This window comes from Theropithecus gelada, chromosome 14, assembly GCF_003255815.1.
Source record: "Theropithecus gelada isolate Dixy chromosome 14, Tgel_1.0, whole genome shotgun sequence".
Classification (NCBI taxonomy): domain Eukaryota; kingdom Metazoa; phylum Chordata; class Mammalia; order Primates; family Cercopithecidae; genus Theropithecus; species Theropithecus gelada.
Window position 1 is genome coordinate 44,763,159 of NC_037682.1, and position 23,060 is coordinate 44,786,218.

Here is a 23,060-nt window from a genome sequence, read left to right on the forward strand (position 1 = left end):
CTCTAAAACAAGTTCTCTGAACAAGGCAGATTTAAGCAGCTCCTCGTGACACCTATCATTAGATCTTTTCATATGCAACTGTGTCTGCACTGCAGTCTTTCTTTAATTAAAATGTGCCTGATAATCATCTACTCAGTTCCTTTAAAAGGCGGTGATATCTGAGCAGCTCACTAAGTGAACCACATGTTTATTTCATCTAGGACTGTTAACAGCCCAGACAACAATTGTCCCACTTGACAAAGAAACTTTCCATGCAGCTGTTTGGATGCTGATAAACTAATCACCAGCCAGCCTTTGTTACCTAAGAGGTGGATGGATGGTGTGGTAATGGTGATTCCTGCACAAAATCAGACGGCTGCCCCCAGAAAGCTACTGCTTATACCCTCTCAAACTACAAGATATTTTAAGTGTACAAATTGAGAGGTAATTCCCCCCGTCTCTCTGATTCTTCTGATAATGTGTGAAGAAATATGTGGCCTCTAGTGTTCAAATAGTGCCAAGGGGCATTGAAAACCCAAGCTCCCTAGGCAACAGTCACAACCAATGGGTCAGATTCTTCCATGCTTCCCTGCCTTTGCTCAATCTGTTCCCTCTGCCAAGAATGCCTTACCACTTTGTCCACCTGGAAAACTCCCTACAAAGCCTTGAAGGCACAACTCTCAAATCCCTGACCACCACTCCTCCCTAGAATTAATTCAAACTGTCCCTCCTCCATATTTCCTTAATACAAACTTATACTCCTACCTCTTCACCACCCCCCATCAATCTGTAAAATTAAAATGCCTGCCAGTTCCTATCTAGATTCTCAGCTAAGCTGTAAGTTCCTAGAAGTCAAGGACTAAGTCATTTCCTCTTTGCATAAGAAATCCTGGCACCCAGCAAGACATCGTTTGTTGAATGAATAAATACATGAATGAATTTTCCCCTACAACCAAATTTTTACATGATTTAAAGGGGACTGGAAGTGGAAAGAGGGAAAATACCTGCTCTTAAAGATCCCCTCCACAAGCAATGAACCCTGTAACACCTTGCATTCCGTGATAAGGGTACTTTGGCGACTTTTCAAAGGAATAATGAGAACAAAGGATTTAGGCATATTCCGTAGTGATGTGCACTTAGGGATGTGAACTGACCAACGGGTTGCCCCCTCCCTCTCAAGCTTCTCCCTGTCTGCGGTTCCTCTGCAAGATGTCCACCAGCACTCTCACGCTCCGAGCAGGTAGCCCACGCTCTGCACTAGTCTTGCCTGTCCAGATCTTCCTGGGGTGCGCGCACTCCTTCAGCGTTTTCCGGTTTCAAAAGACTAACTCGTTCTGATGGGCCTGAACTCAAGAAGTAACTATTCTAAGCTAGACTGAGCCTTGGCGTCTCCGCAGCCTGGGAAGCTCGGAACTTCCCAGGTAAGGAACGGAATGGGAGGTTTCTTTTGTCCCTGGAGAAATCCATACTCAACACTCTTAACCAGACGAAAGCCGCTGCCTGCTCAGTCCTGGGGAAGTGGGAAGGGTCCTCTGAAAGCTCCTAGATGCCAGATCTTCTGGCGGGCTAATTGCCAAAGAGGGGCGCCTGGGCGCAAGCGGAGGGAACTTTTGAGCCAACCAAAGGCAGACGCCCCCTCAGCCCTCTCAGGTGAACTTGCTCTTTGGCCTAGAGAGAAGGCCACGCCTATAGAGAAGGAAATAAGGTGGTAAAGCGGGGAGAATAAAGGCAGAGGGAATGACCACACAGATTCTAGGGTGCAAAGTCGGCAGCGCGTACGGAGGGATGGCTGGGTAGGATTGCAAACCTCCGACACTCCCCCTAGTTGACAGGCCCTATTTTTGCCAATTTCCTACCACATCTCACCCCACCTCACCTCACCCCAGTCTCCTCGCATCTACTACTAGCTCTTTGAAGAAGGCGGCTGCAAGCCAGTCTCCGAACCCCAGGGGACTTTCGGGCAAGGGAGCCGGTGGAAGCAGAAGGAAGAAGATGCGCTGAGAGTCCTCACAACTGCGTCTCCGGAGGCAGAACGAAGTGGGGACTTCAGACAATCATGCATCATCCTTGCTCCCCCTCCCCACCCCGAACCCTGCGATTATGACAAGAGAAAACTGGTTTGAGCTTGAGAAAATCTCCCCGGATTGTCTCCACAGGTCTATTTCCCTTAGATAATTGTTCGCCCAACCCTTGGGAGCAAAGCGGGGCGGAGGAGAATACTCCTGGAGTTCTCCTGGGTAGTCAGAAAGGGACAGGAGGAGATCGCGGGATCCCAGGGTTCTCCCGCAGTTCTCTCCCCTCGCCGCACCGCGCCCTCCTGGGCCCCGGCCGCACCCGCCAGCCGGAAGCGCTCCCTCCGCGGGTGCGACTCCCGCAGCTACCCCTTCCCAGCCTGGCGGGGGTCGGCGAGAGCGGTTTCCACAGCACCTTTCAAGTTCGGGAACACGGGGCACGCGGGCCCGCCCTGTTGCGGGTTTCGACTCCCTGGCACAGAAAGCTGGTTACTAGCCGCACGAGGGTGCGTCCGCTCGGCCGCGCCCCTCACTCCTGCGCCCCAGAGGCCGGGTCCCCTGAGAACAGGCACTCAACGGGGACATCTTCAAGCCCGTGAGTCCCTCTTCTCACCCTGTCACTCCCAGCAGGGCAAAGAGATCCCAGGAACCGATCCACACTACCGCCGTTCCCCAGACCAGCGCAGGGCTCGGCTCCAGGTCTCCCCACGCCACCGTGGGCTGTGGGCACCCCCGTTTCCCGGATCCCTCTAACCGCCACCGTCATGCTTACCTGTCCTGGCAGTGCACACACAGAACCACACAACTAAAATCACATCCACCGGCATCGCTCCCGAGGGTCCCCGCCTAGCAGGGCGCACCGAAGCTAGGTGGAAACAAATGAGCCTGGATCCTGAGGCGCGCCTGGCTTTGAGCCGCCAAACTTGCTAGCGGGCGGCGGGGGAGGTGGCTCGGCAGCGCCGGTGCTGCGCTCGGGGATGCGCCCGGGAAGGCAGCCCCGGCCGCCCCGCCCCCAGCCCGCCCCTCACCACGGGCGGCGGCGGCGGCGGCGTGGGGCTCGGGGCCCGGCCCCCGCTGCGGCTGCGTTCGCCTGGGAGCTGGGGCAGGAGCGAGGGGCTTGGCTACTGTGGCTTGTTGCGCTCCCCACTGGGGGACGATTCCGTTCGCCTTCTTCGCACCCGGAACTGCGAGGATCTGGACTGCAGGCGCCGCAGCCGCTACCACCCGGAGCACTGAAGTCGGAGTCCCGGGACTCGCGGCCGAAACCAGAAAGCGGGAGGCGCACGGCGCCCCCAGGGCTTCACGTGCTCCAGCCCCACCGAGCCGCCGTCGCCAATGTTGCAGCCTCTGCTTCCGCACCGCGGTGGGGGCTGCAGAAGTTGCCACAGTTCGTCCCTGCCAAGTCGAAAAGCCGCTGTGTCCTAGCGGGTGGGTATTTTTCCTCCAGGGAACCCAGACCGAGGCGGCGCCACCGAGCGCGCACGGACCCCCTGGGAAAACAATTACTCGGGATTCGCTCTATCAGCTGGGTGGGGAGAGACCTGAGTGAGATGATGGCTGAGTTCCCGCTCACCGCCTGTACCTTCTGTCTCCTCTCTCCTGGTGAACCCCTATGACTGAATACTCTCTTTGTGGGTGCAGGAAGAGGGCGCTGAGGTGGGGGTGCAGAAAAGGGGTCCTCGAGGCAGAGCGAGCTGTGGTTGGGGTTTGGGAAGTCTGCAAACCTTCTCGTTCTGCAGGGCAGATGCTGCCACATAGGGGTAATACCTAACCATCTTTTTTTTTTTTTTTCTTGCATGATTTTCTTAATGGTATTATCAAAAGCTCACTCTTCTTTCATAGTCACATTTTGGCCCCATTTGCAATTTCTCCGGGACCTCCACCTTCTTTTCCCTCTCCCACCACCACAACATTCTCTGGAGAGAAAAGCTAGGCTTTGTTTTCTACTTGGCAAGAAGAGAATGGGTTCTTTCCCCTCTATGCGACCCTTTCAGGACCTGGCGACCTTCCCTGTGAAGATCTCCCAAATTTGAGACTGCTGTCCCACTTCGTATTTGTCCCACTAACACCTAGGAATGTTATTTACAACTGGACATGTAAAGTCATGAAATCTGAAATGACAGCCTCTGATTTACAGCAAATGAACCCCACATAATTTCAAGTTACCCAGCTTGTTCAGTCTTCCCACTCTTTCTGACCCCCCCAACTACTGCCCCTCACCACCAGTACCCCTTTGATATTCACAAACTACTGCCCCTCACCACTAGTACGCCTTTGATATTCACAACAGGGATTCCAGAGGAGTCCAAGGAAACCTCAGAACAGCCCTCCCTCATTTCCTGGAAACCAATTCCAACCTTTCAGAATCCTCTTCACTAATAAAAACGTGCCCTTCTCTCTTCTTGCACCCACTTTCACTACCTATATCCTTAACCCCTACACAACTCTGACCCCAGGAGCCCCAGTGAAGTTCACCAAATTAGTGCAGCTTATTAAGAGACAAGGCTTTACTAGCATGCTCTTCTGGTCTCTGCCTTATTTTTCTGGATATTTCTGTGTGCAAGCCACTGTCCCACTTGGCCCTTTTTTGTTGTGGTCCTTTGGCAGATGAAAAAGAAAATGAACAAGCAGGTAAATTCCAGCTCAAGAAGTCTGCTGTGCAATCCAGAAGTTGAGCTGAATGATTAAGAGGTAAACTGATATCAGCTGACTCCAACTTAGATTCAGCTAAGGCCCAAAGGAAATCTGTCTGCCTTGACTCTGTATTTTCACTAACAGAGTCCACGTGTTTTTCCTTCCACCTGGAGCGTGTTGCATTTAAAGCTAACGTTAAAATCACACATCTTGAAGAGAATAGGATTTCCCAAGTCTTGTTGGGCCTTGTGGACAAGGACACCATACACCATGTTGTATTGTAAGAGCCATTTCCTGTCTCTCCTCTGCAGTCTTTTAAGTACACCTCAGCAGGAACAGCCTTGAGTTGCTTTGGACTGTTGTTTCCAAGGCCCTTTTATTGATTTCAGAAAGCCCAGAATCCTTAAAAGTACAGTGACCCCAGCAAGGGGAAAAGGTGGTCTGGGTAAGATCTTCAGAGTTCTCTATCTTTATTAAAGTCTCTGTGTAATTAGCCGGTCCTGTGGGATGGGACTTTTAGCTTGTTCCATTAAAAAATAAAGCAAGACATATGTTCTGTCATAGCTTTGCAACATAACATCCATTAACAGTAACAAGAGTTAATCTCAATAAGGTCATAAATCTTTTCTAGATAACTAAGTACTGCAATCTCCTATAAGTGCAGTCCTTGAGTGGGGATTTTGAGTGTGTAGGCCCATTAAGCTAAGGTGACCTTCATAGAATGGGCCCAGCAAGTTTCTATAGTGACAATGAAGGGACACATGGCTATGTACGTACTTGATGGCGGAATGTTACAGTGAGACTTGTGCTCAGTGAAAGCCACACTGGAACATCTTACCCGATGCCAGATCCCAAGTCCACCCTCCCCTTCAGGATGGCCTACCTTCGTGGGTTCTTCAGGAGCCAGTAGTTGTCTTTGATTATCCCTCTGCCTCTTCTTCCTGACCTCTAAATGTTAGAGAGCCCCAGGACTCACTCCTCAACCCTTCCCTTCCAGCCACACTCCCTCCCTATTAAGCTCATCCCACCTCCTGGATTTAATAATATCTATACAGGGATGCATCTCTATCCCCAGCCTCTATTTTGAACCCCAGGCCTACATGTCTAACTACCTGTTAGACATCTTGAATATAATATGGCCACATCATCAAAATTAGAAACATTTGCACTTCAAAGTACACTATCAATGAAGTAAAAACCGATGAAATGAAAAAGTATCTTTGCAAGACATATCTGGTTGGAACTTGTATCTACTAAAAAACTATTACAACTAAATAATACAAGACAATAAAAGGTCCAATTTGCAAATGGGCAAAGGATCTGAATAGATATTACTCCAAAGTATATATACAAGTGGCCAATAAACACATGAGAAGATGTTCAACATCATTAGCCATCTGGGAAATGCAAGTCAAAACTACAGTGAGGTATCACTTCACACCCACGAGGATGGCTAGAATAAAATAGATAATAAATGTTGATGAGGATGTGGAGAAATTGGAACTCTCATATACTGCTAGTTAGAATGTAAAGTGTTCTTTCAACAGTTAAACAGAGTTGCTGTACAGCAACTCTATCCCTAGTATCCACACAAGGTAAATGAAAACATATGTCCATGTACTAACTTATACATAAATGTCTAGAGCATTATTCAAAATAGCCAAAAAGTAGCAACAACCTAAATGTCCATTGACAAATAAGTGGATAAATGAAATGTGGTATGCCTATATAATGGAATATTATTCAGCAATAAAAAGACATGAAGCATTGACACATACTACAACATTGACAGACCTTGAAAACATCATACTAAGTGAAAAAAGCCTGTCAAAAAGGACCGTATATTATACAATTTCATTTTTATGAAAAGTCAGGAATAGGCAAATCTATAGAGACAAAACATCTGATTAGTGGTTGTCTAGGACTTGGGGTTAGGGAGGTAAGATTAGAGGGTAATGGCTAAAAAGTGTAGGGGCTGTTTTTGAGGTAATGAAAAGGCTCTAAATTTGATTGTGGTGATGGATGTAAAACTCTCACAGATATTCACAATGTAGTAAAAACCATTGAATTGTATACTTTAAGTGGGTGGATTATATGGTATGTGAATTATATCTCAATAAAGCTGTTTTTAAAAATATTTTAATGATCATGACAAAAAATTGTAATATGGCCAAATGAGGACTTTTGACTTTTCCCTTCTCTTAAATTTCTCACTGCTGACTTCTAAGGACATGGCATGAACCTTCACTTAAGTGCTCCAACTACATAACCCAAGGTCATCCTTGACTTGCTTGCCCTATGCCCCCACACACAAGCCATCAAGCCCTGTGAGTATACCTTAAAGAAAAATCCCAAGTCAAATTTCCCTTCTCACCAGGTCACCTTCTCCCGCCTTCCTCCAGCCCATCATTAGCTCTCCCACAGGCTACAGCTATAGACTCTCAATGGTTCTCTCTGCCTCCATTCTTGCCCCGTATAATTCAGTCACCCCCGCCTTCAGCAGTCATAGTCTGTGTTTTGTAACATGTATCAGATCACACTCCCTTGCTCAAAACTCCTCCTGGAGCCTTCCATCATATTTTAGAAAAATCCAAACATCTTTTTTTTTTTTTTTTTTGAGACAGTTTTGCTCTTTTTGCCCAGGCTGGAGTGCAATGGCGCGATCTCGGCTCACCGCAACCTCCGCCTCCCAGGTTCAAGCGATTCTCCTGCCTCAGCCTCCCAAGTAGCTGGGATTACAGGCATGTGCCACCACCCCGGCTAATTTTGTATTTTTAGTAGAGACGGGGTTTCTCCATGTTGGTCAGGCTGGTCTTGAACTCCCGACTTCAGGTGATCCACCTGCCTCGGCCTCCCAAAGTGCTGGGATTACAAGCGTGAGCCACCGCGCCCGGCCTCAAACATCTTATATCACACCTGCTTCTCTTCCCAGGTCCCTCTCTCCCTATTCTCCCCCTCACTCACTCCAGGTGGGCTTTCTTCTTCCTTAAACATTCCAAATTCATACCATCCTTATGATCTTTGCACTTGCTGTCCCCTCTACCTGGAAGGTTCACTTATAACTGACTCAAATCTCGTCTCACATGTCAGCTCTTTGAGGAGACCTTGCCTAATGAAGCTTCTCACTTTACTCCCAGCATCCTCTGCCTTCTTACCCTGCTTTATTTTTTAGAGTGCTTGTTATTGTCTAAGATGATTTATATGTTTACTTATTTGTTCTCTGTCTTCCCCAATATAACTCAAGCTCCACAAGAATAGGAATTTAGTCTTTCTTGTTCACCAATGTATCTTCCCACCTAGAACAGTGCCTAGCACATTTTAGGAGCTCATTAAATGTTGTTGAATGAATGAATCAATGCATGTTCTGCCAGGAAGCAGCATGGAGAATGAACTCTTCTCATTGGCTGTCAGCATGGCAACAGTCAGAAGGCCTTCTCTCTCTCTCCCCCAGAGTTGCTCCACGGCTGACTCTATGTGGGGCAGCAGATCCCATAGAGGAAGAGTAAGAAGGACTCCTTTTTAGTATCCAAACTAAACGTGCAAGCTAAAAGCAGTTCCAAGCATGAGAAACCTTCTATTTACTGCCTTACGAATTCCCCTCCCGAAGCCACTCTTCTTTGTCCAAACAGCCTTTCAACTATCTTCACATTGTGGACACATAACAAGTTGCCTTATAAAACAAAAGAAAATGAGAAAGTAGCACTGTTACAGATTGGATTCTATACCTTCCCTCTACCCTAAAAAATAAGTTGAAGTTCTAACCCCTGGTACCTGTGAATGTGAGCTTATTTGGAAATTGGGTTTTTGCAGATGTAACAACTTAAGATGAGGTCATTAGTGTAGGCCCCTAATGCAGTATGACTGATATCCTTTTAAGAAGAGAAAAATACTGTGGAAAGACAGAATGCCATGTGACCATGGATGCAGAGATTCAAGTGTTTTAGTAGCTGTGCTATGGTTTGACTATTTGTCCCCTCCAAAAATTATGTTGAAGTTTAACCCCCATGTGGCAGTATTGAAAGCCTCTAAGAGGTGATCAGCTCATGAGGGCAGAAATTAATGGGTTAATGGATCAATGGATTATCATGGGAGGGGAAGAAAGACCTGAGTGAACATGTTAGCATGCTCAGCCCCCCTCACCATGACACCCTATGCCAATCTATTCTACAGAGTCCCCACTAGCAAGAAGGTTTTCACCAGATGCAGACCCTCGACCTGGGACCTTTCAATCTCCATCACTGTAAGAAATAGATTTTTTTTTTCTTTAGAAATTACAGTTTCAAGTATTCTGTTATAAGCAACAGAAGGCCGGGCGCTGTGGCTCATGCCTGTAATCCCAGCACTTTGGGAGGCTGAGGCGGGCGGATTGCCTGAGCTCAGGAGTTCACGACCAGCCTGGGCAACACGGGGAAACCCCATCTCTACTAAAATACAAAAAGTTAGCCGGGCATGGCAACATGCACCTGTAGTCCCAGCTACTTGGGAGACTAAGGTAGGAGAATTGCTTGAACCCAGGAGGTGGAGGTTGCAGTGAGCTGAGATCGTGCCACTGCACTCTAGCCTGGGCAACAGAATGAGACTCCATCTCAAAAAAAAAAAAAAAAAGCAGCAGAAAATGAAGACAAGCTACAAGCCAAGGGGTGTCTTCCAGAGGCTGGAAGAGGCAAGGAAGGATTATCCCCTAAAGACTTGTCCTGCCAACCCTTGATTTCAGATTCCTAATCTCCAGAACTGTGAGAGATTAAATTTCTGCTGTCTTACATCTTTCAGTTTGTAGTGCTTTGTTATGGCAGCAGTAGGAAATTAACACAAGTGCCAATCTGCTGCCAGAGTCGAGGAAAGTGCACAAGCACCCAAGTTTCCTTCACAAACCTAACAGCCCCAGACTCTGCAACTGTGCAAGCCTGACTTGTGCGGATGTTTTCATTTCCTGAAATGCACGTGCACTTATAAAAAGAGGCTGAATGAATGTATTTATGTGTGAACCTCTGTTTCCATATGGATATATAAACTCTATACGAAAACTTCATTCTCTCATTACCACAATCCACTTCAATGACATCCAAATTAGAGGGATCCATATTTTGCTAAATTAACTAGTGTCCTTTTGTCTCATAGCTTCAAACATGTTTAGAACAAAGCTAGGTATAGATCTGTAGAAAAATAGATAGAAAAATATATAGACATATAGATAAAGGCATCTCATAATTCTTTGGATGAAAGTATTCTAATCCATAACATCAATAATCTTGGATGAGTTTCAAGTTTCTGATGACAGAAACCAAGGTGTGCACATATCTACGCTTTATTAAATGTTAAGCAATCACATGTCCATTCCAATAGACCATTAAAAATTTGGCACACTATCTTCAAAGAGGCCCTAGAAACAGGCCTCACCCCAGCCCTGGCCAGAATGGTATTGGCTACATTTCTTAAGTGTAGCTATGAGTGGTTACTGCTCTAAGTACTATCCAAGGATTAACTCACTTATTCTTCAAAACAACCCAATTAGGTAGGTAGCATTATTATACCTACCTTACAAATGTAGAAAGTGAGCCATTGACCAAGCAAGTGGCTGAGTGAGACTCAAACCCAGGCCATATGAACTTTATTGTTTCTCCTGGGTTTAAACCTGTGAAGTCAGTTTCATAACAGTCCAATTCCCTACTTGAGTTCTGAACCAATTGAGACATAAGATAACAGCAGGAGGCTAAAACATCACTTTTATTAATGTAGAGACAATGCTGGAAGAGCATAGCCTATGTGAAAGCCAAAATAGACTGGCCATCCGCCTTTCCTCCAGGCTGGACCTTGCCACAGCCATCTGCTCCCACTGATCTGGATGAAAAGAGAAAGCTAAGGAGACCCCGTTGAGAAATGAGGACCAATGGCTGACACCTTCCTCCACAAGGGATGGGAGAATAGGGAGTGGGATATTTTATTTCCTATATCAGTAAAGATTCTATCTGGCTTCATATAACAGGAAACTCCCAAATGATAGTAACTTAAGTCTTTAATACTCTCTTCAGTAAAAGAATTCTAGAGTTGGAGAGTCCACCATTCCTAGAATGTAGTTCTTGTCCTCATGGTCCATTATAGCTGCTGGTACTCCATCCATTACAGCCACATTCCAGACAGCAAAATATGGAAAAAAATGAAGAGAAGAAGAGCATGCCTAGGAGTCCCATGTATTTTTTCCATATATATTTGGGCAGAACCTAGTCACAGGGCCACTCCATATGTATCTGTTAGGTACTGCTATATAACAACCACAAAATTTCCATGTCATACAACACTAAACAGATATCTGCAGGTTGGCTAGGGTTCAGTTCATCTGTGCTGGTCTCAGACAGGCAGTTCTGCTTCATGTTACAGTGGCTGGGCTGATTCCATTTCTCACTGCAGGTCTGTGTTTCAGTTGAGTGACTGTCCCATGTGCCTTTCATCTTCCTTGGGTTGATGGGCTAGCCAGATCGGTTCCTCATGGCCCAAAGAGACACCAAAGAGCAGATAGAAATAGGTGAGGCCTCTTAAGGTCTAGACTCAAAACTGGCACACCGCCATGTCTGTTCACACGCTATTAGCCAAAGCACAGATGCATTACCAAGCCCCAAGTCAAGGGCAAGAAGTACAATCCACCCACGATAAGGACTTAGCAAGGGTGTGGTTCGCAGGGTGCGGGGCATAAAGAAGTGAAGCCAGGTCAATCTACTGTACTTTGCTGCAAGGGAATCAGGAAACTTCATGCTTTGGCTGGGTGGCAACAAGCCTGGCTAACGTCAGAGATGTTACTGAAAAAGGGAAGAACGGAAATTCAAAGGCAGTTACCAGTTTCTCCCCCACACTCCCTCACATTGTACCAACTTTATAAAATATCAGTACTGGCCTAGTGCAAGTTTTCTGTCATTCTTGCCCTCACCTCAAGACTATGTATAGAAATAAGCACTCACAAGAAGGCCTGTGTAGAAATAAGCACTCACAAGAAAGCCAAAAAGAAAAAAAAGAGGTTCACAGTGAGATTGTCATGGGTCTGCACCTACCAGTGCTCTCCACTTTTGAGTAGGTGAGACAGAGTGATTTTTTTAAAATGTGTTTTATCTCAAAGCCCTAAGCCCAAAAGATTAAATTCATGCAACCTTAGCAGGTAAGACCCAAACCTCTCTCTGTGCATCTTTCCTGAACACCGGCAGTGAGTGCCACATGATGGAGATGGCTGGAAGCCTGGAGGCAAATCATGCAAGTGAATATACCACATAATTGCAGAATGCCTCTGCCTTTGTTTCGTGATTGAAAGGAGGAGGCAAGAGGAATCAAGTTATGGAATAAAAATACCTGGGCTATCCTGAGACCCCTGAGCCCACGTCCAAGACCCCACATACCCCAGCATCTCCCCTGGACTCCCAGACTTCGCCATGATCCAGCAAGTCACATGACAAATCCTGGGAGAAGAAGAGTCACCAGTGAGACTGAAGTACCCGACTGGTGACTCTTCTTCTAAAAATAAAAAATTAACTCTAAGTTTCCCCTATTTCTCTTTATCCCCAATTAAGGAAAAACATATTTAGAAGGGTTATAAAAACAGAGCATTTCTCACTGAAATTCCATGGTACCTGGGATCTGCTTTGAAATACACTAGGGAAACAGGGTTTCAGGGTGGGGAGACGGATCATGAAATAAACCTGGACATGAGTTGGTAATTGCTGAGAGTGTGTGATGTGGACATAGGAGTTCATTATTCTGTTCTCTCCAATTTTATGTATACCTGAAATTTCAAGATAAAATGTTAAAAACAAACACACACACACAATGATCAAAGGAATCTCAGGAAGGACATAGAAGGTGATGAGTCAGCACCAAGCTGTGATCCCACAGAGTGCACTTCTTGCCCTTTCAGGAGCACCGTTGCTGGGAAGATAAGACATTACACTGAGTTTAGTGTTAACAGCACTGTGCACCTGCCAAAGTACAGTTTTAAGGCCAGTCCCTGAATGTATTATATGGAGCTCTTATTATCATAGACTCTTCCCAGTCTAGAGCTTGACTGCAGGCTGGACACCTGTGCACTTGGCATGTGGATTTCAGCATCAGCTTGTAAGGGCATTTCTTTCCTAGTGAGGACAGCCTAGATCATCTCTGTAGCCTTCCAGCACTGAAGCTGAAGATGGAGGCAGAGCATGAGTATGCTGTGCTCATTTGAGGAGAACAGAGCCTCTGGGTTAAGCTGATCAGACAGCAGAGAACATGACACCGAACCCTGGGGCCACATCTCTGAGTAAGGAACATGAGGCCTCCACCCACTCAAAAGGAGAGAAATGGCATTTATTTGTTTTTTAGAAATAGGTTTTCCTTCTACTATAATTTGAGTTCCTTAAGATTTGAGACCTTTTTATTCCATTTTGCCTGGGGCCTAGCACAATGCAGGAATTACATAAAATGTTTGCTAAATTGAAATATAGTTGAAGACTGACAAAATGATCATGAAAACATACATAGTGTTTTAACTTGTCCAGTCTCTCTGTTCAGATCTCAGATCTACTCAGATTCTCTTTCTCTCTTTTTCTTCCTTCTCTTTCTCCTACTCCAATCTCTCTCCCACCATGAGGGTGATTAATAATTCAGCAAACAATAGTGTCTTCTGATGGTTAAAAACATAATAACTGAATTGATATTTGTTTCTGCAGCAGCACAGTATCTCGTTTTCCCAGGAGGGCAGTTTTCCATGACCGTCCCAGGTTTTGCACAACAAAATAGATCAATCTTGGGGATACCTAAAGGCTATTTATTAAGAAAGAAAGATGATGGGTAATGGCTTTGTAAGAGACACAATACTATAATCATTATGTTTTAAACACTGACATTTATTTAGGGTTTTGTGAACTCATACATTATTAGGATAAATTCTAATTTATATTATTATATAATAGGCAAATATATAATACAATAAATTGCATTTTTATACATAAATACAAAATTTGAGGTAGGGCCTCAAGAATAATGACTTCTTAAATGAATAATGTGCAGTATATAATATGTACTCTATAAGATATATATATATATGATGCATCATTTATAACATAATATATCTTCTTCATGTATAGTTAATGAAAAAATATAAGGACCTGATTAGGGAACATATATTTATTCGTGGGCAACAGTACCCACAAAAGGTGCCTGCGTTTAGGACGTTAGCCAAGTACACAATGTAAGAATTAACCTATTCCTTTACAGGTCCATAATAAAGTGCAAAAAAAACACGAACAAATGAGAGACAAAACAGTTTTTAGTCAATTACTAAGAATCATCCTAACAGTAAAATACACCTATAAGGCAAATGGTTACCTGAAGATGTATTTAATCCACGGCAGGCAAGTCAAACCACTGCTTGCTTTTCAGAGGTGATGAATACCCAATCTGAAAACACTTTCTCTTTGGCTGCAGGCTGCTCAGAGATGACCTGAGCAAAGACCACATTTCGAAACTACTTGGCCTTTCTGAACAATTAAAGCAAAATCTGGGAAAGATAGGAAGCTTCACTTTCACAAATCCTAGGGCCACTTAGTGGGGAAATGAGTATCAAGGCTGAATCACCTACACATTTGCTCCCAACCTGGAAGTTTTCTATATGATACCCATTGTGAAAGAGAAGGAAATGCTCCTCTGTTGGCCTTGACCTTTTGGTCCTGCAAAACACCCTGCCACACAGCACGTCCTCTCTCAAGTCACCTGCCTCAAAGAAGCATGTCCCAACTCAAATCCAGGTGCAACAACAGTAGTATGATCTTGCCATCTCACCTTATGTTGAGCAACAGTTATTGTGCTAGCCTCTGGGAAGAGGACAATGACCTATGGCCAAGGGAACAAAGAGAAAAGAAAATCTTACTTTTAGGCATGGGAAAACCATGCTGACAGCAAAGGTGGACAGGAAGCACTGAGAGACACGTAGATAAGGAAACAAGAACTTAATTAAAGGAAAACTCAACTCCAATGCAACATTACCATAAAAACAACCCAAGTCCTATCCATTTAAAAGTCATCGTGTTAAACTCTTTTTAAAGTGCTGCTTACTGAAATACAACTTGATTACATTTCTTACATATTAAAAATGCATTGGAAATTTCAAAGACATTGAGGTCATCATGATTTTGCATTGACCACAGACCTCATGCAATACATAAATATAAAGGAAAAACAATAAAACAGAACTGGACATATTTGTACCTGATAAACATAGTCCTAAAGATAATAAGTTACTAATATGCAAGACATTTGCATAAGAAGTCACAACACCAATTGTTAAGAAATACACATTTTTTCTCCTCTGAGGATATGACAGGGTTAATGTTTTTCACATATGGCTTTTTTTCTCTGAATGAGTTTCTGGCCTTTGTTGGTGTTATGAAATAATCTCACAAGTGGAAAATGCTCCACTATTCTATACAGTGAACTAATAAAAGTCTTTCTTCAGCTACTTGGTTTTTTCCCTAGTTTGAAGGGAAGTTTTCAGGTGGCAGTTTCTAACAATGTTATTCATTTTATTTTTATCCATTCATTTTTTTCTTCCAATTGACTGTACATTTTAATATCATGGAAACAGTCCATTAGACAAGCTAAATTTACAACGTAACCATTTCCAGGTAAATTTGGAACCTTTCAGCTAAGCTTGTCCCTTTAAACAAAGGGAAATAAATCTTGGAAACTATAGTGAAGTGGGATCAGGAGGAAACAGCTGCTCCGGGAGCAGCTACTGTGTCTTACCTGGACAAATCATAATTAACACAAATGTAAATGTCCCCAAATCCAAAACATGCAGCTAGTGATGAGGTCTCCGTTCTCACAATTAAGTTAACTTTCAGTTTGTACAAAACAAACCTGGCAGCATCTGTGGGAACCACCCCACCCACACACACACACCTTTTAATCACAAAAGCAGCAATTAGCAGAAATTGGGTTGGCGTCCAGCATCAGACTCGAGTTTTAGCCAAGAGGCAAGAGGAGAGCCAAAAACCATTCATCCTGACACAAACATACCAGTCCCATGAGAGAATGCTAATTGATTTAAGCTCTTTTTCTCAACCTTCAAATTGGAAAGCCTGCAGATAATTTCCAGGCCTAAGTTATTCCTCCCGGCTCCTCTCACTCTACCAGGTATCAATTGGAGAGGCTCATTTTTGGTACCATTGTGCGACATCTGCTACAGTAACTGGGGGCTTCTCGTCAATATGGCTTTCTTAGAGAAACCTGTGTTCATGGCAGACAGGTGAGGCGACAGCTCAGCTTCCTAAAGCTAAGTTTAGGGGAAGCTCAGGGTGTAGTCTCTGTGATAGACTCAAGCAAGTTTGAGCTTTGGGAGACAAGACGGGAAAGGAGGAGAAGGAGAGGGGAGAACAAATATACACTGCAGACAAAAGACATGAAAATCTAAAGTTCAAAACCCATCTTTGTTTCCTTTGCTAAAACATTTCACAAGCTCCTCTTAAAAACTGAAAGTTCATATTGATGTTGGCAAATGGCAATGATACTTGCCCTAGAAAAGGAAGAGCTCAGTAAAATGAGTTGAGACTTTTTTTTAACAAATGAAATCTTTTTTAAAAAAAATGTACATTAAAGTCTGTTGTTGGGTTTCATTTCTGTTAAACAGGATGAAAATGTCACAATATACAAGATTTGAACTGAAAACTTTGCCTGAGACCCTGTACTATGAAGATAAATGAAGAAAATGATTGAAATGATCTCCCCTAAAGGAAACAATTTTAGGTTTAGATATTATTACTGTAAGGGAAAATAAAATCCCCAGACTACACTACACTAAACTCACCATCTCTACAGAATTCATAGGATATTTATAAGGACAGAAAACACCACTACAAGTACACACTACATGAACACATGTCACGTTTTAAAAATTTCATATATGCATGTTCAGGATACAAGAAGATAGTAAAGTTTACACTTGGCCAATTTCTGCAGACATATGATCCCCTCTCATTAGCGTGCAGTTAAAATGAATACTGTGAATAGGGAACTCTTAAAATTGAATCGGCTAAATGTAGTCTTAAAAGCTATAGTCTTAATTGGCTCACTCGCTACTTGCCTAAGCTGTATTTATCAGAAAGTTCTATAAATACCATGTCCTAAAATATACTACCAGTGCAGTGAATATTGTGGTTGCTTTCTATTAAACTCTCCATTTCTTTGATTTCTCTATGACCACAATTGCCTTTTACTGTGAATGTAAAAGTTAAGAGTAAAAATTAAGAAGTTATCTGTCTTTTAAGAGCTTGTGTCCTATATATATAATATATAGACAGAACCAGGGTAAGTCTTGTTTTCCCAGAGGTCAAAAGACAAGGTATCTACAGCTTACAGAGAGACATTTAGAGAAGAAACACGGGATCGTGACATTGAACCATGGTGGTAAATATCACGTAGAAACCAGCATGGAGCTCTACTATGAATGTACAAAATGAGGCACAACTTATATGATGGCTTCTTGGGCAGAGGTGGAGGAAATGGCCAAAAGAACTCACAAATGTGGTTATTTAAAACAAAACCAGACAGTTGAGGGAAGAAAACTGACAGTTCAATCTAAGTCACAATGTGCAGACTGTAGCATCTGAGTTAGTGGTAACTGGAGATGGCTGATCCACAGGAAGGAAACAGATCCCCAGTGGTGACTGGAAATACAAACTTAACCACCGCAGTGGTGTCCAAATTGAATGGTCTTGTCTTACATCCAAAACATTTTCTGACCACTGCTGACTCTCTGGAAAAAAAAAAAAAAAAAACCTGTCTTGAACTTTGTGTGTCTGAACAAGATCACTACATTGCTCAGTTCTGTTCAAGTCCAAATTAAGTCTTATAATTCAGTCATTCTATATATGCCTTGCTGGCACCCCCATGACATCACATGGTGGATACGTCTATTGACCAAACCACGCATACATACCAGCGCTCATCTAACTGATCCTCCCCTATAGGGTAAAACGTGTGGTCAGGGGACAAACCTGACCAGAAACAGTCACCATGGGCACAGGCAAACAGCACTCCAGGTGGTCTGTGTAGCTCTTTACTACAGCATGCGACATTACGCCTGCTTTTCTACATAATCACACTCAGGCATGGATATGAGCCAAGATGTAGGAAGAAAGATGAAGAAAGATGGGAGGAGAGCTATGGAAAACATTAGGAGGAGGCAGAGAGGAAAAAAAGGATCAAGTCTGGACCATCCCACACCACTGGATTAGCACTGAGTGCCCAGTTCCAGATCCTTCACTGGCAGTTTGAGTCCCAGGGAAGAGGTTCCCAAGGGGTCGATCATGTTCTTGTAACGCTCCCCGCGGTGTTGAGCTAAGAATGGGCCCCAGTCCGGCTGTGGCGAGCACACCAACTTCAGCCTCTGCAAAGAAGCCAAAGACAGACAGGGTCACAGAGGTAATGCACCTTCCTCATCTGGAGATGACCCACCCATTCCCAAACTGCTTATGACCACTTTGGCCAGAGTCCTTGCTTGAGCCAAGGAGGCCCTCTACCAAGAGAGGCAGTTAGGAAGATCAGCCTTCATTAATTAACTAGGTCAGAGACATTAAAGAGGATACTTAGTTTGGTTCACTTGAAATTATTTACATCACCCTGCAAGCAGTATTGCAATTGCTCTGTGTTTGCCTTGCACAAGATTAATAGAGGATAAAGGGCCCAGATTTTAATTATACATTTTTCCCTCCAAATGAAGGGAATCCTCAAGCTTCTCTCTTCACTGCCAAACACAGTCTGCAAAAGACATGTGCTTGATTACTTTCATTCTGTAGTCTCAACAGTGGGTTGCTACATTTAAATAATTGGATTTTGTTTAGCATATTTCCCAGAAGGATATAAATGACCAGAGGAAAAAAAAAAATCCAACCCCAAAGATACATCGCCAAGAGTGAGCAAAGATTTTAATTATCTGTTGACAAAATACACGCTTCTGACTTGGTTCAGCAGTGTGGGTTCTTGCAGGCAAGCTAAAAATAATAGGAATGTCTCTAATCCTTCAGCTGAAATTTTTATGGAAAACATAACTTGACTGGAACATTTTCTAGAAAAAGGAAAGAAAACATATTTCTGACTACATTAAGAGGGAACAATTATATGTTTATTACCTTTTAAAGTGAAGCTGGTACTTAGAGCTGTTGGTTTAATCTCTCCTTAATCATCAGTTTGCAACCTTTGTGTCCCAAATCCACCATAATAAATTTATATAGTCAACTCAATCAGTTTAGAGAATTTTAGCCTAAGACAAAAGTAGCAGAGGCTAAACCAGGTTCCATTCAGAGGGAAAGAGATTTCTGGGTCAGTTGGTGGGGAGGCTTATGTGGGGCAGGAGTGAACCATCTCTGGAGGCCCATGGGGCCAGTCACTTACCTCATTTACCTCAAGGGAATAATAGAATTTCCTGAGGTTGGAAACTGGAATACGGCTGCAGTAAAAAGATTCCTATACATCCTTTTGCTAATTCTGTCTCCACCGTTAGTCCAATGAAGACAAAAGCTACCCCCCAACCCAGTGGACTTTTGTGCTGTGCACGTACCACATGCCTGATTCCCATCCTCTGTCTCCCCTCCAGAGCCTCAATGGGATACCCCAGAGGCCTGTTCCTTCTTCATTCCTTTTTCAACCCAGCAGACCAACAGCAAAGCCCAAACTGTTATTCTCTGCCTTCTATCACCTGAGTCTAGTCCAATGCTTCGCTAACAGGGGGGCTTGTTAAACTGTAGATGCCAGGGTCCCATTTCCCCAAGACTCTGGTTCAGCAGGAGTCTTCTGCCTGGATTCTGATCATGTGCATTTCCAACAAGTTCTCAGGTGAGAAGGATGCTGCTGGTTGCTGGAGCAAACCCTAAGTAGCCCTGATCTAGTCCAAAATGCCAGATTCCTGGATCCTCAAGACCGAGGCAGGGCTGGGTGATTCCTAGCACACCTGAGCAAGTGACTCCCCATAAATAACAAAAGCCTGACCACACTTCACTGGTGGCACCAGAGGCAGTCCCCGTCCCATTCACTCTGGAGTGACAGTGGGGATTCTTCGCATTAGAGATGGGAAATGGGTCCAGCAAGGGATCAATTGACAAAGAAAGACAAGTCTCACCTCATACCAGCCATGTCCTGAAATTCTCACTACATTCTGTGGGAACAGTGGCATTTTAATCAGCTGAGACCCTCAACCATCCCTAACAGAGGCACAACAGGAGGGGGTAGTGATTTTAAGTTTAATGGTAATAGATGTTTGGGAAGAAGAAGCCTTAGACAGAGAGGAGCATCAGGGAAGGGGGAATCTGATGTGTGGTTAAAAACAAAACACTGAGATTTAAACTGGATGAGGGGAGAGGAGGAGGAAATTCCAGGAAAAAGGAGACCCTCGATCATTTATTCCCCAGAGCTGTCACCACACTGAGGACTAGCATAATAACAGTTCTGCTTGCAGATTGGCTGAGCCCCTCCATTAGAGGAATCATACATAATAAAAATGGGTTTAATAGAAATGGTGGCAATTGTAATCGCTTCATCACCAAGTCTCCCTCTTGAATAAGTTTACTGAATCTTTTGTTTTTTAATGTGCAGAGCTTTCAGGGGCTTTCCCTTGGGAGGAATTGGGAGAGAAAGAAGTAGACGGAATTACCTCAATAAATCTTCCAGGGGCCAGGTGCATTTTTATCACAAACATAATCGGGATCCAGATGACGGAACAGGCGAGCATTAGCCATCCAAGCACCATGGACCAGTTAGGATAGCGGTAAGAGCCATAGGTCATGGGCTCCCACTGGTAAAAGCTGAAGCAAAGGATAAACTGGAAAGAGAAGTGACACATGTGTTAGGGTGGTGGCATGAATTATTCATGCACTCAACACTATTAAACCCCTGTTATGAGTTTGATGCTTTCGTCTCTAATATTTTATACCCACGAAAGAGTAGTATTATTAATCCATTTTTCAAATGAAGAAACTAAATTTCAAAGAGATGGAAATGACATGTACTGAGCTGCTGACCCTGCATTTGCCAAACCATGGGAGCGGAGCAATATATGTGCATGTGTATACATACAGACAGACAGAGAAGACAAGTTTAAAGGATATATACTAAGGTGACAAGTGGGCAGAGGTGGGCGGGGATGATAGTGGGTGTTTTTAAGGAGTTGTCTGTATTTTCTTTTCTTTTTTTTTTTTTTTTTTTTGAGACAAAGTCTCACTCTGTCACCCAGGCTGGGGTGCAATAGTGCGATCTTGGTTACTGCAACCTCTGCCTCCCAGGTTCAAGCAATTCTCCTGCCTCAGCCTCCCAAATAGCTGGGATTACAGGCATGCACCATCATGCCCGGCTAATTTTTGTATTTTTAGTAGAGACGGGATTTCACCATGTTGGCCAGGCTGATCTCAAACTCCTGACCTCAGATGATCTGCCCACCTCAGCCTCCTAAAGTACTGGGATTACGAGTGTGAGCCACTGTGCCCAGCCTGTATTTTTTATAATGGGTAATAATCAAGCTTTTGTTATAAGAAAGAAACCCAGGCCAGGCGCAGTGGCTCACGCCTGTAATCCCAGCACTTAGGGAGGCTGAGGTGGCGGATCACCTGAGGTCAGGAGTTTGAGACCACCCTAGCCAACATGGTGAAACCCCATCTCGACTAAAAATATAAAAATTAGCCAGACATGGTGGCGGGCACCTGTAATCCCAGCTACTCAGGAGGCTGAGGCAGAAGAATTGCTTGAACATTGGAGGCAGAGGCTGCAGTGAGCCAAGATCATGCCACTGCACCCCAACCTGGGCAATTGGGCGAGTCTCAGTCTCAAGAAAAAGGGAAGGGGATGGGAGGGGAGGGGGCAGGAGGGGTTGGGGGAGGAGGGAAGGGGAGGGAAGGAGGGGGAGGGGAATTCCATTACATTTATGTCTTTTTACTTTTAAAAAATGGAATCTACTTTGCTTAATGGCCCACATCCAGGAGCTGCCTCTAATGCTGGCTGAGTGAGACCCAGATTGGTCCCCAGGCAGTGACTGAGCCGGAAGCTTAGTCCTATGATAAGCTGTGGGACAAATAGAAGGGATGCACAGCTCCCTTTAAATGACTCAAGGAGAACAGGCGTCATCACCAAGTGGTGAGCCATGAGCCCAGAGACCAGTAGGCTCATCTTGGCCCAACCACTGATTAGCTGAGGGATCTTTATGTCTCAGACTTCCCTGCTATAAAATGGATATGTCTCACTCTGTGTATACAACACAGGGGTTTTCTGGAAATGATAGTTTGGTATTTACTCATGAGTCCCCCCCCTCAATTTTAAGAGGGGTCATGATGTGTTTTCTGCCCATTAACTCCTATCACTGCACACTTGGGCTAGCAACAGCCATGAGAACCCTCTGAAGACTCGGCCAGCGCAGCTAAAGAGAAAGAAGGGAATTCAAGTGCTAAAAATAGAGGCATCTTTAAAAAGTGGAGCCAAGGTTCTAACTTCACTACTCAAGCCTTTGGGGGAAAATTTCCCTGAACGGTGTATGGCTCCCTGTATTCACCCTGCCTATAGCAACATCAGTCTAGAATAATGTACCCATATAAGTCCTCTGCTCCTCTCCCCACCCCTCTCTTCCTAACTTAAACCACAAAATAACTGCCCAAAAGTGATTGGAAGGAATTTTGCCAGGAAAGATAATGTACGAAAGTGTTTTAGAAAAGTGTGAAGTGCGAGATGGATGTAAGGCATCTGTATTATTACCGCAAAGCCCAAGCAGCTGGGACAAGTGATTATTTCAGTACAACAATAATTCAATATATTGATTCAAAGCAACACGAGCCCAAAGACAACTGTTGGAAAAGAATCTTCTATGGAAAGAGATGTCTACTCTAGGCCCCTTTTTAAACATTTGTCCCTAGAGTTATAAGCTTTATTAACCAGAGTATTGGAAGTATGGTCTAATGTAATTATTGTAAGCTGCTCCATTTCATTTACTATATAAATAGCAATACATCTGCTTATGTGCACGCATAACTCAGTAACATGATCTGACTATGTATACAATAATTGCATGGAGAATATTTATAGCTCTATAAATCCGTGAAGGCATGTATAAAAATGATCAATTTCATTTTAGGGGCTCCAAAGTAATTTAAACCCATAATCTTAGCCTATTCCAGCACACCACAAATATCCATTTTATAGAAGGGCAAATGGCAAAAAATAAGTGTTGGGCTTGGTCCTCTGATACTCATTTCCAGTTGCACACATATCATATCAAACTTACCTGTGCAAATTTGTCCTTTGCCATGAATTTCCCTCTGCCAAGTTAATTTTGACGAAATGCTGTCCTTGGCTGGGACTGGCCGTGAGAGATCATAATTTAGCCACTGAGTCAGGTACACCCTGACCTTTTTGTGATGGCAGCCAAAGAAGGTGCTAGAGGGAGACTCATCA

At 44.1% G+C, this 23,060-nt stretch overlaps 2 protein-coding genes across 6 annotated transcripts in view; both read right to left on the reverse strand.

Annotated features, from left to right (window-relative positions):
• NELL1 (neural EGFL like 1) overlaps nt 1-2,990 on the reverse strand; it is a 934,168-nt gene extending 931,178 nt beyond the window's left edge. For all 4 annotated transcript variants that reach the window (XM_025356163.1, XM_025356162.1, XM_025356161.1 and 1 more), the window contains exon 1: nt 2,764-2,990. In XM_025356163.1, the coding sequence (XP_025211948.1) occupies nt 2,764-2,818 (55 nt within the window). In that variant the 5' untranslated portion in view covers nt 2,819-2,990. The remainder of the gene's footprint in view (nt 1-2,763) is intronic.
• A 14,681-nt stretch (nt 2,991-17,671) lies between these two features.
• The window catches only part of SLC6A5 (solute carrier family 6 member 5), a 54,195-nt gene continuing 48,806 nt past the window's right edge, over nt 17,672-23,060 (reverse strand). For both annotated transcript variants that reach the window (XM_025357281.1, XM_025357280.1), the window contains 2 exons: nt 20,281-20,448; nt 17,672-18,021 (listed from right to left, as the gene is read on the reverse strand). In XM_025357281.1, coding sequence (XP_025213066.1) covers nt 17,866-18,021; nt 20,281-20,448 — 324 coding nt within the window. In that variant the 3' untranslated portion in view covers nt 17,672-17,865. The remainder of the gene's footprint in view (nt 18,022-20,280; nt 20,449-23,060) is intronic.